We start from the raw sequence: 15,819 nt of genomic DNA, 5'->3' as shown, positions 1-15,819 counted from the left end.
ATATCAATTTGTAATTCGTCAATTCATCAGGCATGCAATCTACCATATACTATGTTCTACCATCGCATTAGACACCCACTCAGTATCATAACTCTCAATCGAGTCCGCAACAGCCATAATCTCAGCCGAAGTCAGCATCGTACTAAAGTCACACTCCGCGTCCAAATCCGTATCCGGCCTCAGGAGCGCATCATCATATCGAATAGATTGAGGCATAGCCCCAGGGATCGGTGTTACAGAAGGGGAAGCCGGGTTAGGAAGAACATCAGCCTGCTGGAAGAAATCAGGTACCGCTAACTGCCGAGGCTGATCACCAGAGATACATCCTAATAATGTCTCGTGTAGTTGTTGGAGCTCGGATCGCCGGAATTTAGCAACTTGATTTCCATCTCTGATCATTTCATCGAAGATGGCGTAGGCTTTCTCCAGCCAGTTGGGGTGGCTTTCTAGCACCCGTGGGTCGATTGCTGGCCCCATCAGGAGGATGATTGTGGATACGAAGACTGATTCCAAATCAAAGGGGAGGAAGGTTTCTAGAATGATGTTAGTTGAGGGAGACTATCTTTATAGAAGGGTTGTTTTTACCTAAGAGGCCTTGGCCCTGTAAACTGAAGAGAATACTGATTATGTTCTGGGCAGATTCAAGACACATTTGCATCAGGTTTCGGACATTTCGGGATGCGTTGAGGGATTCTAGACAGCTTTCTGGGGACTCGAAGCGGATTTTGAGAAAGCAGAATAGGAGAGGTCGGGTGGCCAGGATGATACACTGAATATAGTGTGAGTAGTTAGCGGATGCGTTGCGCTTTTCCCGAAGAACAAGGCACGGACCTGGTGATACTGAAGATGTAAGTATGCTGATATTCGAGAAATTCCGCTGCCTGGGTCCAAGTATAGCGGAAATGACTCGCGAAGTTCATCGGCAAGCCCTGCAATGTTTGCCAATGCTGTTTTAGTGCTGAGTAGAAAAGTCCGGTTGATGCGCCCATTGATAACATATATCGCTGTTCATTATTTTAGGGATGATCATCAACGATGCAGGCTCAGGAAATCTTACTGCTATTCACCTCGGCAATGATCTGGGACAACTTGATGTGCATGCCTAATGACATTGTCTCTGATGGGTCTGCAAAGGTGGGGAGTTGGGTTTGTACATATCGGTCATTGATAGACTGGGGCAGACCCATTAACGATGTCATTTCTCGGTCCAGAATGTAAATTGTCCACCAGATTTTGCCCGATCTCTGGACCATGTCATGTCCTAAAGCTTCGACTGGCATACTAGTGTGCATTCCTTGTGCCATAGCTATCCGCATGGCTTGGCCAATCTAGGGTATTGGTCAGTCAGGCTTTTCAAATGGGAATTTGGAAATCCCACGTAGTTATGTGCGGATGTTCGAAAGTCAACACACTGGTAGTATAAGGCGATGCAACATAAGATTTCCGTCCCCAGCGTAGGATCTCGGTACAGGGCAGTCGGGTCAGGCAGAAGCTGCAAAGCTTTGACGAAGTAGGACACCCCTGGTGGCTTTCTACCTTGAGCCTTAGGCTGGACAAATCCTTTCCCAAAAGCCAGGATAAGGAGAAAATGGATGTACCACAGGCTATTTGTCATGGATTGCCCATCTCCCGAGTAAAACTGCTGCAAAGAGCTCATGAACACATCCTCTTCGAAGAGGTGATACAATTGCCCGCATCGGAATTTCACGGCATTGATCAGATACATGGTGTGGTCGCGAGTCGGGACAACTGGAAAATCTAGGCTCGGGGTTGTTCGTAGCCCGTCCCATCCCAGTTCATAGGTCGTTTCATCAAATATCAAACTTTCTGTGGGTAGTACATCCTGATAAAGGTGCTGATGTGCCAAGCTGAGAACTCGCCGAGTGAACGACCAGTTGGATGAAGTTCCAAGGTAGACTGTCGATGTCAGAGTAGCGCATTCCAGGAAACCAGCATAACATACAGGTGCGGCCATTTGCTGCAGACATAAAAGCAGGAGGACCAGACGATAATGGGTTGGCTAGCTCAGAGTCTAGATCATCCAGCTCCCGAGGTTCATTATGGTCATCTGGTGTACTAGTCCTCTCCAGGGTGGGTACACGTTCACGATCTTTGGGATCTGTAGCAGGTTAGTATATAAATTAACCATCTATGTATAAACTAAGACGCACCAATTGTCTGAGTATCGAAATTCGAACTAAAAGGGCTTGCTTGGCCCTTCTCTTTCTGCTCTATACGCGCAATCTTCTGCTGCAATTCCATAATGTAGCTGCGATAAATGTGAGCTATCGATTCTGCCCCAGACTTTATTTGACTTACCCTTTTGTTACCAGGATCTTTTGATCACGGTCGTCGAATATGCAAGAAAGCTTTGCAGACAATCCCGGATAAGCCGATGATATCAAGGAAAGACAGGATACATGTAGCATCTTGACTAACCTTTCGCTTGCTGCATCCATCGCATGGCTGTGACCCGGAACATTTGATCTTTTGTCTCCGGCATCGTACACAACTAAATTGTTAGTATGCATTTCCATTAAGTCAGATGTTACTCACGCATTTGACGATCGTTTTGTGACTCTTCCATTGCCCGCCATTTGTGTTCAATGTTGAGATATGTCAGGAATCAGGCCGAAATGCGGGGGGATGTTCCCTGTCCGTGATACCCGTGAGGGCAATGACTGCCCAGGTGGGTTCTCTGGTTACCAGGAGAACGAATCAGACAATTTTGCCGAGATGCTCACCTGTGAATACAAGATCTTATCTGTTCTAGAGGGGGGAGGAGAGAGATAGACAAATGTCGGGTTCCCTCCCGATGATTTAAGATTTGGTCATTTGACATTTTCCCCGGGGCCGTTATCTTTCTCCCCATTCACCTGGCATACACGGACAACTTCATTTTCATTTCCTATGTAGGTAACTATATATCTTTCAACGCTGCCCAAGCAGATTTCGATTCCTCTCCCAAAATTGCCTGCATGCCGTGTGGCCCCAATGCTCAGTCCACCACTCTCCGAAGCTATCTTGAACATTTTGTTCGTCCACTCGTAACACTCGCTCGTCTCTCTTAAGCGAACAGAGTGCACATGGATGTGAGGCTTTCAGTGCGCCCTGGTCCGCCCGTGCCGTAATAACCTTGAGCGCACTAGCATCAGGTACCGTAGGGATTGGCCGCAGGCCTGCCGCCTGTAGAACCGCATTGAAAACCGCCGCCCGTTCACGCCAAGTAGTAATCACATCAACAGCGTCTTGTTCTTCTTTGATGTTCTCTTGCTTGTTCACGCTGTTAAGTTTCATACCACCGGCTTTGCCGGAACGGGCAGGACCGATTCGCATGCTCTGACTAAGGATTGTATCACGTTTCCACCGGAGACTTCGCCCCGCAATTACGCGGGCGGCCGATTGAAGTACATTGTGTATATTTAAGGCTGTCGTTGAAACGGTGTTTGAGGATGAGGACGACGGTGGAGCCGAAGATCGCAGCTGAGATTTTGCGAGTGCAGCCTCCTTATGAAGATTCTCAAACACATCTAAGAATAATTCGAGAAGTACCGACGGCGGCGGGATGTTTGTTGGACGGACGGTGGCCGCGGGGGCTGGGGTCCCAGAGACAAAGCTACTAGGAGCTGGGTTAGGGGCTGTCGGTGGTGAGGTGGGCTTAGATTTGGGCACAGGCTTCACACTCGGCTTCACAATGGGCCCATCTGAAAAACCACCCCAGTCGTCGAAGGCATCGTCATCCCAGGTTGACGCAGGCGGCTTATTTGACTTGACGAGTGGTTTTGTAGGTGGTTTTGTAGGTGGCTTTGTTTTCTTCTCAGAGACTTTGGGGAGAGGTTGGCTAGCAGGCGCATCGGCAAAATCGCCCCAGTCATCAAAGGAATCATCATCCCATGTCGGCTCGGCTCGGCTATTAGTAGGTTCGAGTTGTTGTTCCTTTTTGGCAATTTGCGACGGATGTTTCACAACTGGTACAGGGTCTTGCACTGAGAGTGAATCTAGCAAGTCAATTGTTTTGATACCCTGAGGATCATCTTGCCAAGACTCTGGTTTTTGAGACGTGGCTGTCATTGAGTGCTGAAGAGCTGTTGAATGTTCATGTTGGGTATTTGAATCAGGGCCCTCAAATTCACCCCAGTCGTCATCACTTGCTGGCGTGTCAAATGCTGCATCGAATAATACATCGCTGTGTGGATTCAAGGGAAGGTCAAATCCTTGATGACTAGGGCGCTGGCACGAAGCTGCTGGAGTTGCAAATTGCCCGACTGCTCCCGGGTTTGGATGGGTAGGTTTGTTGTGCTGAGCACTCCCCGATGACCCGAAGAAATCGACGTTGTCGTCGACACCGAAGAATGAGTTTTTCTGGTATTGTGATGGCTGTTGTCCGGACTTATTGTCTGGTGCAGGTGCCTGGCCGAACTCTGCTAGTAGATCTGCGGACATTTTGAATGCCCACGGGTGTCATGAAGCTGTGAAAGGTGACATAAAGTGCATCGACCGGATCCTTGGCGCTTTCGATCAGGTGACGGACTTTCCGGAGAGTCCATATAATGCAACTAGCTTCTACCTCTATGGCCCTGCAGCTTTTTTTTTCTGCCGGTGTGAGTAGCCTACTCAGGAACATGATGGGCTCTATGACGGCAGGGCCGTCGGACCAAACCATAGTGGGGCACGTGACAGACGATCACCGCCTGGTCCATCAAGCATGCTCTCTTAGATATAGCTGGCAAACTACGCACGTACGATGTCAGAACGACGGACGCCGCACTCTTAGAATATTGTTGGCAACTACGGGATGAAGGTACTAAGAGCTGAAGGGAGAGACTTGTATTCAAGAGAAAGGAGCGAGCTCCAATCATCTTACTAACTAGCTACGATGGGTGGATGCCTGGGGCAGCAAAGGCATCCACAACAAATATGCTAAGACTAGTTCGTGGACTGACCTGGAAGCGCCGCCGGCGAGGAGGACGATGATGTGGCAAGAGTAGTCGTGTACGGAGTGAGATAGAAATCATGTCGATAATGTAAGTGAAGCTAAGGATAGGTGACATAACAATGAGCCCTTATGTCGTTTTGCGCATGACTATTCCCAATCCTCCAGGGACCTACTGCCTTCATTAATGACCTGCTGTATTGGGAGGGCAAGTTCCGTCAAAACAACATCTCATACAACAGCAACAATGGCATCTCCTATGATGGCGGTTGTGTGTTTTTCAATGGGAGAGTGGACGCTCAAAGGACGCGATAGCGTCTTCGGCGCCGACGGCGTCGTTCATGGTTAATACTTGAGCTTTTTGCAAGCCTCTAGGAAGGCTCGTCTGCTATTCATCACCCCTTCGTCATGGGCCACTCGGTTTCCCATCCACGCTCTGTAGATGAACCGGAACCAGGCCTTTTTCTTAGAGGCCATAGCCTCCACCTGGTCCTGGATCATCTCCCAGGACGTCGATGACTCCACCAGCGCAATTGTAAGGTACTGGAGGGGTTTAGGGAAATGCAGGCGGATCCCAATCGGAGTTGTGCAGATCTTCCGCTTCAGAAGCAAACTCCAGGTTTGTGTGTACAACTCCGGGTTGCAGGACTCATTCTCAATTTGGGCCAGGGGAGTCTCCATGCTGAAGATTGAGGGGAACTTCAACCCTATCTGCTCCCTTAAGTAGTCCGCTTCGTACATTGCCCCTAGCCTGTACGTCGTGGTTTCCGTCAGGCTATCTACCTTTTCTTTCGGGTAGGTAGCACCATTGAGGACAGATCGCAGACAGTTATGCAGGCCAATATTCGGAGAGGCTTCGTTCGGACCGGGCTTTGCGGCAAAGTACTCTTCTGCGAGATACTTTAGGCGTTTGAGCCGCCGACCGCCAGTCTTCGCCAGCTCCGGGCTACTGGTCGAGGAAGGGGGTGAAGGGGAGGGCGGGACCTGTCGTAAAGATAGCCATTTGTCCTTATATGACGCCAGGGGCAGACCGAGGCGAGGCTGGTAACTCGTCTCCCACTCGTCGTTTTCCGCAGAGAAGTAGATCTGCTGGGAATTACCGAGTGTCACCATGTCCTTCACGCAGTTATATACTGATTTTGAAAGTTCAAGGTAAGTGGGATGCTCTGTCCTCTCCTGGGTTTCGTCCTCGGCGTCTATCAGACAGCGTAGAACGGCAGAGGCGGCTAAGCTGCCGCTAGCGCGCCCAGCACTGCCGCTGACGGTCCACGATGATGATTCATTGTCCTTGCCCGATGCTGTTATAGATGTGGTGTTCAGCTGCTCCTGGTTGATATCCGGGCAGACGAGCCAGCCACCGGAGTAGCACAACGTAGTGAAGATGGTGGTGGAGGACATTGGTTGCAGTAGATGGCGGAGGTCTTTCATATGCAGGATAGAATCTCCGACCTCTATCCCATGGGCCGGGGTGCCGTGCCCGAAAAAAAAGCAGGACCAGATGCTCTTCACAGCGGGTCGCTTCGGCTGCTTGCTCTCGTAATGTGCTGAGGTACCTCTCCAGGAGATCTATTCGTGGCACAACACGCACGTTCCCAGCCCCTAAGATGTTGGGAAGTCTCTCGCCGTCTAGTACCGCCCGACGGTCACCTTTTTGGGTTACCATGAAGGTATTCATGGTATTTTCTGACGAGGGCTGACGGGTCCTCGCATGTCAGCCATATTTGGTTAGGCGCTAGTTATACTCGTAATATTAGCAGAGAACGGACAGGATAATAAATAGGACGAGGAAACACGCACGCCGCGGAAATTTCGGGGATAGAAGATAGTGGAACAGGTAGAAGTCTGATACAAACCACCCGTCCTCACTAGGGCTAGCAAGGTCGTCTTTATCTGTAGTGCCCAGGAGGGCTAGTATGCGATGCCGGGGGGGAAGGTCCGGGGGGGCAGTGTGTCAGGAACTCGCGCCCAGCAAGATCTTGGCGAGTCCCGCTCCGGCGTCCCATAGTGAAGAAATCGGGGAAAGCATCTGGACGAATCGTGGTTGGTGGGTCCATTGTATCGACTGTAGTGGATGAATGATGGACACGAATACGTGGATAACTGTTGCACTCCCCATTTACATTACGAACGACTACGTCACGTCAACGTCTAGCATCTATCTTCTCCTAGCATTCAGGGCCTACGAACGAGAAGGGCACTGATGTGGCAGCCGCTGGTTTCTGACCGTAGCGATAGCTTTGTAGCCCTAGGGTAGAGAGCCGACAATTTCTGCTGCCATTCGGTCTTGTCGATGCAGTCCGGCCGATCCATACATAACGAGCAGGTCCTTCGTACCGCTCTTTGGATGGAGGTCAGCGAAGTTTGGCAAGGTGGTTGGTGTAATGCCGTCTTTGCGGTACAGTCCAACTAGGTCCATCATCGAGTTGGAGTTGTCGTGCGTCGTATGTATCGTAGCCTAAGTGCACTGTCTTATCTGTGGGACGGCCTGGAATAGGCGTGAGCAGCTGGCCGAAATGGAATCCTAAGCCAGTCCATCGTGTCGCGTTTCCCTCTCCAGAAGCCACAGATAGTGCCTAAGTGGGGATCCGGCAAGCATGTAGTAGTCAGCATAAATGGCCACCTGGGCAGGAATGGGACACCGAATAATAGCTATCGTGGCGGAACGGCCAGTGTAAAACACGATGCAACAGTGCAGAAGGTTTCTGCAAATGTGCCGACACGAAATCGAATATACTGAGGCCAGGCGCAATCTTTCTCGCTTTCGATATGCGAAGTTCGTAATCCGAACTCAACCGGAGTATATCACGGTGGAATGTCGCCAGTAGCGCGAGATAAGGCACGGGCGGTCTAGGTACTATCGCCCGCATCCCCCTCATCTTCCAGGGTTCTCCTCGTCATCCCCAGCAATGAGAACCATTGAGGAGACCAGGTATTTCCCCTGAATTGTCCGCATATTATTCACCTGTACTGACTCTTGCAGAAAGAGATGGGACATCCTGTTCTCCGACAATGACACACCTTCCGACCTCCGAGCGGCGTTGCAATCCGAGCACGGAGGAAACCTGTGCAATGACGGACTGAGATCGGTCTGCTGGAAGGTTCTGTAGGCTTGATAACGCGAGATGGAGATATACATGCTCATTCTTCAAGCAGGCATTTCTGCTCTTCGACGGGTTGGACAAATCTGAATGGGCCCCTAAGCTCGACGAATCCCGGGATGCTTATCGTGCGCTACGAGATCATTTTTTGAAATACATCGAACATCCGGACGATCTAGAGTCGACTGTTGATCCGTTAGCGGATGATGAGCAGGTATGTGAATCACGCTGTGCTTCGCCCAACTTGATCCCTATCTAACTAATTCTTGGAACAATCAGTCACCTTGGCAAACACTCCGACACGATGAGACGCTGCGTGCCGAGATCCTACAAGATGTCGATCGATGCTTGCAAGAGAACTTCTTTTTCCAAGAGCCCGACACGAAATCCAAGTTGACTGATATCTTGTTCGTCTACTCGAAGCTCAATCCGGACGTCGGCTATAGACAAGGAATGCACGAATTACTTGCGCCAATACTCTGGGCAGTAGATCGAGACTCGGTGAAGCCAAACTTGGAAGATCTCGATGCGAACAAGGACAAAAGCGAGGGTTTGATGCGAAAGCTTCTTGATGCACAATTCGTGGAACATGATGCATTTACGCTGTTTCTATCTGTCATGCAGACGGCGCGTATATACTATGAACACGGCGAGACACGGTCGGCAAATGGCCAGATGGATGTCATTCCGATTGTTGATCGGTGTCATTACCTCCATAAGGAAGCCTTGACAATTATCGATCATGAGCTCGCTGAGCACCTGGAAGCTGTGGACGTATTACCGCAAATTTTCCTAACGTAAGCTGCCTCCAGACACCCATCTATCTTCTTCTATATTAACTCACTGAAAAGTCGCTGGATGCGCCTTCTGTTTGGGCGAGAAGTCCCATTTGATGATGTCTTGACCATGTGGGATCTACTATTTGCTCATGGACTGCGGTCTGATCTTGTTGATTTCACCTGCATAGCAATGCTGCTTAGAATTCGTTGGCAATGTTGGTCGACCTGCTCGATCTTCCATCGTATCTTTATCGCTGACATGCATCATTTAGTGCTCACGGCCGACTATACAACCGCCTTAACATTATTACTTCGCTACCCTTCACCCCAACCACACACCACCCAGAGTTTTGTGCATGATGCACTCTATTTGGAACAGAATCCTACCGCTGATCGAGGCAGTTTCATCATATCAAAATATTCAGGTAGACCGCCTGATGCCAAATTTCGCCAGCAGCCTAGTACACGGCCTACGAGAAAGGCCTTCCTTTGGGAAGACTTCAAGAAACGCAGTGGAAGTAACTCCTCTACCGGATCACCAGCCCGAAACAGCCCCAACAGTCTCGAATCTCTTTTCCAAGATGTCTCCCAGGGAATCCAACGCCGAACAGAGACCTGGGGCGTAGCCAAAGCCGTTCGAGGCGCCGTGACAGAAGCCAGGAAAAATATGCAGACCATGAATTTTGATCCAAATATGCGTCCTGTCTCTTCGAGGCCCATTTCCGCGGCATCAGCCTCGGATATACAATCCAAAGCGCCCATGGCGTCTACAGTGGCCTCGGCCAGGCTGGAAACGAAGATCAATCTACTCGAGAAAAGGAACCAGGCTTTGGCGACGATGTTACGGGAGGCACTGGATGATCTTGGCTCGCAGCTGGCAAATATCAAGGACCTCGGTTCTGATACGAACAGCGCAGTCAAGCAGGCTCTGGTCAAAGCCGAGAGTGTCCAGGTCTGCCTCGGAGACTCTTCCATACCAGTAGATCCTCCTCTCGATCCCCGTGTAGACGGTGAATTGAACCAACTGGACGAGTTACAGGAGACAGTTACCTCAACGATGGGCAAAGAAGACGACAACGTTGTGGCGAACGAGGGTCAATCCCGAACAATCAATCCCGTCAAAGCGGATACGACCGGGCCGAAAGCCGAGAGTGGAACCAATCCTACCCTGGACACGGCAAGTCGGACGAACAGTGACAGGAAGGAGAGTGCACGGGCAATACGCTCGCGACCAACTGTACGACCTTCTATGACGGATTCGGGATTCTCATGGATGCTTGGCGGTGGTCGGAACCTGTCGGGATTTGTTAGCTCGACGTCGCCGCCGCCGGAGCAGACTCGACATCTTGACCAAACCGGGGGGAAGCCCAAACCCAATGCCTTATTCGGCCTGAGCGGAGATGACAATCTAGGGCCCGATTCCGAGCATAGTGAATTGGCGCTGTACAGCCTTCGGGGGTCTCGGGACCCTCTGTCAGGAACCGGCCCACTATGATATCTCCCGGTCAATGTCACTGCTTGCGTATGCACTGGGGATACATATACTCTGGGTCGAAGCTAGTCCCACTAGTCCCGCTTCTTATCTTCTGCTAGGCTGCATTGATTATATTACCTGTACAGAAACGGGGTACAGACACTGTTACAAAGGGAGGCGCCTATTTGGCAGAATCTAATTTTCTATACCATTTTCTGTCTTGATTTACGAAGAGAACCCGTCTTAACTTTTTCAAGAAAGTAAATAACCCAGGGGGTCAAAGTTCCACATTTCAACCCGCTCGGATCTATCGACCAAGCCACTTTGCATCATTTCGAGTCTCTTCGATGGGAAAATAACTTGGCTGTGACATACTGCATTGGCGGAGCGGGGTAATTATCTTCAAGTATTAGAATGGTAGCTTGGTACTTGGTTCTATTTGAGATATTTTGAGATATATGATTTTTATCTTTACATATCCATGGATATATGTACATGTATAGATCTCCATGGCTGATTCTACCCGTGGACGAGTCCTCAGTGGTAAAATTCTCCGCCACATGGGATAGAAACATGTCGATCAGCCGATCTAACCAAGGCAAATCATCTGTTCAAGGGAAAATGTTTATTCTATTTTATTTTTAGTACTCGTTCTTTTTTTGTTATTGAAGGAGACATGGCTGTTAGATATACAATATAGAAAATTGGAATATCCAAACCATCTAAAATACGGGCACAGCTGAGCTATTACATCAGAGGGAGACCCAGTTCCCTTTTTCTCGCATTTGACATTTTCCTCTCCCCACTCTCTCTCTTCCCCGCTGTTCTTTTTCTTTTTTTCCCCCTTGAAAGCCTTTTGCTTTCATCTTGTCCTTCACTCCTTGCCCAGCCGCGACGCCACATATGCCGCCTGAGACCCTACGAGGCAGCTGCCCGCCCAACCCCCGTTACAGTTGCGAATGACCGGCCCCATACATGTCGCGTACCCTCCAAACATTCACGAGTGCTCGCTTCGATTGAGCCTCGTACTTTTCTTTGTTTCCCATCTGATCATCTGAATTCGAACCCGAGGATAACAACCAAAAAAAAAAAACCAAAGAACAAAAGAGAGAGAAAAGAGAGAGAAAAGAGAGAGAACAGAGACCTCGGGGATGGGGTCGGCTTACAACCATGATGGTCAGTCATGCGCACATGCTTTTTTATGTTGATCATTTAAGTCTTTGTTTCACATTTCATGGGCCTTGGGGAACTAGTGGAGGTGAGAAGTAAAGAACCAGGTCATCATCTCACTCGGATTGAGCTTACGACTCATCGAGCACTCCGAAAAGAAGGGCTCGGGGAGCAACCAGGGCGCGAATCAATTTTCTTCCAGGCGATCACAGCCACCCGCCAGCACATGCCCGGATATGCATCTGACCGCAGAGATCAACTGCTTGATCATTTGGAAGCGTCACATTTCCTCGGAAGGCCTGTGAAATGGAAACCTCGAGACGCACCGATTGGGTTGATAATAAGCTAGGTGAATCTCGCTGATCAAAACTTAGGCGAGCCGAGTCCTCTTTCGTCGCCGTTAGGACCCCTCTCTGAGTCGCCCGAATCCGAGTCCGGACTGCACCATCTTTCTTTACAGACAGACCGCCTCAGGAGCTCCGCGGGCAGTGTTTCTTCGGGATATGACCCTCTTTCCAGGTCAGCAACGGCATCCTTTCGACTTCTTAACGCAACGTTGACACTTTCTGTCTCTCAACAGATCTCCGTTATTCGAGAATGACCATGGAATCGGTCCATCTGGGCTGGATCGTATACGCCACAACCAACCTTCACGAGTACTGACCCTTCCAAACATGTCTACCTCTTCGCTATCGCTAGGTCCCATACCTAGCCAGCGTCCTGTTCCCTCTCCCCGCTCTCGCTCATCATCTCGAGCGCACACCGGTCACTTGTCGAACCGAAGTTTCACCGATCTAGAAGACTTGCACCGGTTTCCCCTGGAATCGCTGCATTCCTTTTCCTTTGCCCAACAGTCCGAGGAATTTCTCCACAGCCGCCAAAACATTCTCAAGAGGTCTATTGATTTCATGCGCGACCGGATGGGATGGGCCGCAAGCAATGCCGCGATCGCCAATGCACAGGCAAACGCCAGTGGGGACACGGAGATGCAAGGTATGATGGAGCTTTTGGCCCGAGCAAACATGCTTGAAACTCAGGAAAACCAAATCCAAGGCCGGGGACCCATTACAGGACCCGCCGAGATTAATGGCGACAATATCTTTGAGAAGGCCTTCTCGGATGCCGATTCCTCTCCGGTCAGCACCCGAGGTGGCGCCCAGGATTCCATTCCCTCCGGGTCACATCCCTCTGACGGCTCCCAATTGTTGAGCCCGGTGCCCAGCGATAGTATTTCCAACCAAAGGCGGGACCTGGTCTCTGCACCTACGTCCAGGCGCGTAAGCTTAAAACGTACATACACGGACCTATGCTCTGTCTCTGTCAGGAGCAAGCTGATGGAAACTCTAGCACAACCTTACACCTCTTCCGCGGATCCCTTCGCCTCACTTAACTCCTCAACTGCTGGATTGGGATTCCAGATCCCCGCCCCTCACGCCCATAGCAACAAATGGACCCCGGCTTCCCAGGCCGTGTTCAGGACCGAAGCAAAGGAACCATGGACCATTCTGGCCGCCAATGATCTATCATGCCTCATCTTCGGGGTTCTTCAATCCGAAGTTCGCCGTCTCAGCATCCTGGAGGTTGTACAGAAGGAACACCGGGAATGGCTCAAGGCTAAACTTCGAGATCCTAGCACTGATGCCGCTGCCCGCATGCCACTTCAGCCTGAAAGAGCTAACATCTCCGCCGTCAATCCCAAGTTCCGGGGTCTTGGAAATGGAGTTACAGCACAGCTTCTCAGCAAACCATCGTCTCGAGAAAAGTCTCGGAGAGCGCAGACTGATGATGGATATGGCTCCAGCACGAGAAACACCCGAAACAACAACCACCCGGCCAATAAGTCACGCGGAGTCTTGCTGTGCGGTGATGTGGTCCCAATTCAGAAGCGCAACGGGTCACGAGGATCCGCTAGCGTCTGGGTTATGGAAAAGCGTGGTGGCCTGATCTGGGTCCTGGAAGAAATCACAGAGAACGTTGCCTCCATTCAGTGCGACGATTCATGGAACGTCGTGAGTGCCAAAGGTGCAGTCGAAAAGATATGGGGCCCATCTGTCGTCCAAAAGGGCCAGTCGATCACCGACCTTTTACCCTGTTTGCCATCGGATTCTCTTGAGACTTCCCTCGAGAAGGGACTGGCTAAAATCGTGGAGCTGAAGCACTTCGCCGCCCGCACCGCGGCGGGTGTCTGTATTCCTGTTGCTGTCGGCAAAGGAGAAGGGGATCGCACTCTGCAGGTCTCCAGCTTTCCTCATGTCGCAGGCATGATGGTGCTCTCGTCCTCATCATTGAACGTGATCAGCTCCAACTCTGTGTTCTCCTCGGTCCTATTCGGTCAACAAAGACCGGAGGGACTCCACATCACCCAACTCGTACCTGATTTCGATGAGATTCTAGACGTTCTAACAGAGGAGGACAATGTGCCACTGGTTGATGGTATTGTCATACCCGAACACAGCTTCCGACGGGCTCGGACACTTTCCATTCTCCGGGATGGAAAGGCAAATGCCGCGTCCGTGTTTACGGAGCCAAGTGGCTTGCTTGCGAAACATCGGGACGGCTCGACCATTGTCGTGGACATTCAACTGCGCGTGGTTAAGAGCGGCACCTTGTTCTCAAAGGATAAGGCAGAGAAAAGCAGCGATCGCAGCAGCGACTCTGATGACAGTGATGACACCATTGCAGTCACGGAACTGGTCTATGCTTTATGGATAACGTACTCAAGACAGCTCCACGCTGCTGGGCCCGCTGCTGGTCTCTCGCCATCATCTGTACCAAGTTCTAAGCCGACCTCGCCCACGCACGATCCGGATTCCGTTCGCCCTTCAGATGCCAGCGCTGCTACCCAGACTGCGGATAATAGCAAGGCTTATGTGGAGATCCAGACCCCGACATCAACACTCAGTCAGCAACTCAGTGAGGCTGCCTCTGAGCCACTTGCCGCCCGTCCCGCGCAGCCCGTTCCTCCGGTTTCGGCTGCCAATGCGAAAAATGACCCTCCGGCCAAACGAACGATCAATGACTACGTGATTCTCGAGGAGATGGGACAGGGAGCCTACGGCCAAGTCAAATTGGCACGATTAAAGAAGCAGCCCAACAAGAAGATGGTATTGAAGTTCGTCACCAAGAAGCGGATCCTGGTGGATACGTGGACTCGTGATCGGCGACTCGGTACTGTGCCACTGGAGATCCATGTTCTAGACTTCCTCCGGCGGGATGGGCTCAAGCACCCTAACATTGTGGAGATGGAAGGCTTCTTCGAAGATGATATCAACTATTACATCGAAATGACTCCCCATGGGCTTCCGGGAATGGACCTGTTCGATTATATTGAGCTCAAGGCCAACATGGACGAGTCGGAGTGTCGAAACATCTTCAAACAGGTTGCGAGCGCCGTTAATCATTTACACACCAAAGCACTGGTGGTACACCGTGACATCAAGGATGAGAATGTGGTTCTTGATGGAGAGGGACGGATCAAGCTGATCGACTTTGGGAGTGCGGCCTACATCAAAAACGGGCCGTTTGATGTCTTTGTGGGAACTATTGGTAAGTTTCCTTTCTCTCTTTGACCGATGGGGGTTTAAGATGCTGACTAGATGTGTTAAGACTATGCCGCGCCCGAAGTTTTACAGGGCAGGTCGTATCGAGGCAAGGAACAGGACATCTGGGCCCTGGGAATCCTCCTTTACACAATTGTCTACAAAGAGAACCCCTTCTACAACGTCGATGAGATCCTCGACCACCCCCTTCGAATCCCCTTCCTTCCTTTCTCGGAAGATTGCATTGACCTCATCCGCACAATGCTGGATCGCGACGTTGACAACCGTCTCACCATTACTGAAGTGCTTGAGCACCCTTGGATGGTGGGGGCTTGAAACCTTTCTCGTACAACTCTTCCTTCTTCTTCTTCCTCCCCTTTTACCTACTGAAACATATTAACAAAAAGAAAATAACAAAAATAACGCGATACCCCACAAAGTTGATTACGTTTGATGATGGATGCAAAAATTTTCGGGCAACTGGGTATCATTTCGGGTGTGGAGCGAGTGTCTATTCTTCTCGTTGATGGGTGATGATGAACATCAACGCATGATTCGTCTATTTTTTTATCTGGGGTTTATTAAGCTTTTTTTTTTTTTTTTTCTTTTCTTCACCCCCTTTTCATGGCATTTGACTGCGATACCTTTGCATATCTTTATGTGACCTAGAGACCCAAGAGGGTCAGACTTACATACAACGGAGTACGGCTTTGATTGGATTGCGGGGGAACATTTAGCGTACGTTCCAGTGGTGTAGTCCTTGGCAAAACCCAGTCTAGTGTGGCTTAGTCTGCATCACTATGGGGCCAATCTCCACTTTATATGC

At 50.4% G+C, this 15,819-nt stretch overlaps 5 protein-coding genes across 5 annotated transcripts; 2 read left to right on the top strand and 3 right to left on the bottom strand.

The window, feature by feature from the left end:
- Positions 1-39: 39 nt before the first annotated feature.
- On the bottom strand, positions 40-2,587 carry N7489_006244 (fungal specific transcription factor domain-containing protein; the record flags this gene model as incomplete). Its single annotated transcript, XM_056711994.1, has 9 exons — positions 40-533; positions 586-769; positions 832-1,004; positions 1,058-1,328; positions 1,379-1,917; positions 1,964-2,119; positions 2,172-2,269; positions 2,320-2,512; positions 2,557-2,587. 9 exons carry the CDS (start codon positions 2,585-2,587, stop codon positions 40-42), a joined length of 2,139 nt encoding a protein of 712 aa, XP_056565709.1.
- A 344-nt stretch (positions 2,588-2,931) lies between these two features.
- Positions 2,932-4,443, bottom strand: N7489_006243 (uncharacterized protein; the record flags this gene model as incomplete). The annotated part of the gene is made up of 1 exon (XM_056711993.1): positions 2,932-4,443. The coding sequence occupies one exon, from the start codon at positions 4,441-4,443 to the stop codon at positions 2,932-2,934; it is 1,512 nt and encodes a 503-aa protein (XP_056565708.1).
- An 835-nt stretch (positions 4,444-5,278) lies between these two features.
- On the bottom strand, positions 5,279-6,331 carry N7489_006242 (uncharacterized protein; the record flags this gene model as incomplete). The annotated part of the gene is made up of 1 exon (XM_056711992.1): positions 5,279-6,331. One exon carries the CDS (start codon positions 6,329-6,331, stop codon positions 5,279-5,281), a length of 1,053 nt encoding a protein of 350 aa, XP_056565707.1.
- Positions 6,332-7,839: 1,508 nt separating this feature from the next.
- N7489_006241 (GTPase-activating protein GYP6) lies at positions 7,840-10,305 on the top strand (the record flags this gene model as incomplete). The annotated part of the gene is made up of 6 exons (XM_056711991.1): positions 7,840-7,862; positions 7,914-8,019; positions 8,084-8,245; positions 8,311-8,828; positions 8,883-9,025; positions 9,083-10,305. 6 exons carry the CDS (start codon positions 7,840-7,842, stop codon positions 10,303-10,305), a joined length of 2,175 nt encoding a protein of 724 aa, XP_056565706.1.
- Positions 10,306-11,435: 1,130 nt separating this feature from the next.
- N7489_006240 (serine/threonine-protein kinase) lies at positions 11,436-15,329 on the top strand (the record flags this gene model as incomplete). The annotated part of the gene is made up of 4 exons (XM_056711990.1): positions 11,436-11,460; positions 11,829-11,973; positions 12,035-15,000; positions 15,061-15,329. The coding sequence occupies 4 exons, from the start codon at positions 11,436-11,438 to the stop codon at positions 15,327-15,329; spliced, it is 3,405 nt and encodes a 1,134-aa protein (XP_056565705.1).
- Positions 15,330-15,819: the final 490 nt, after the last annotated feature.

This window comes from Penicillium chrysogenum (genome assembly GCF_028827035.1).
Source record: "Penicillium chrysogenum strain IBT 35668 chromosome Unknown utg000004l_segment0_segment0, whole genome shotgun sequence".
NCBI lineage: Eukaryota > Fungi > Ascomycota > Eurotiomycetes > Eurotiales > Aspergillaceae > Penicillium > Penicillium chrysogenum.
The sequence above is the reverse complement of the archived record's forward strand: the minus strand, read 5'-3'. Positions and strand labels throughout refer to the sequence as shown.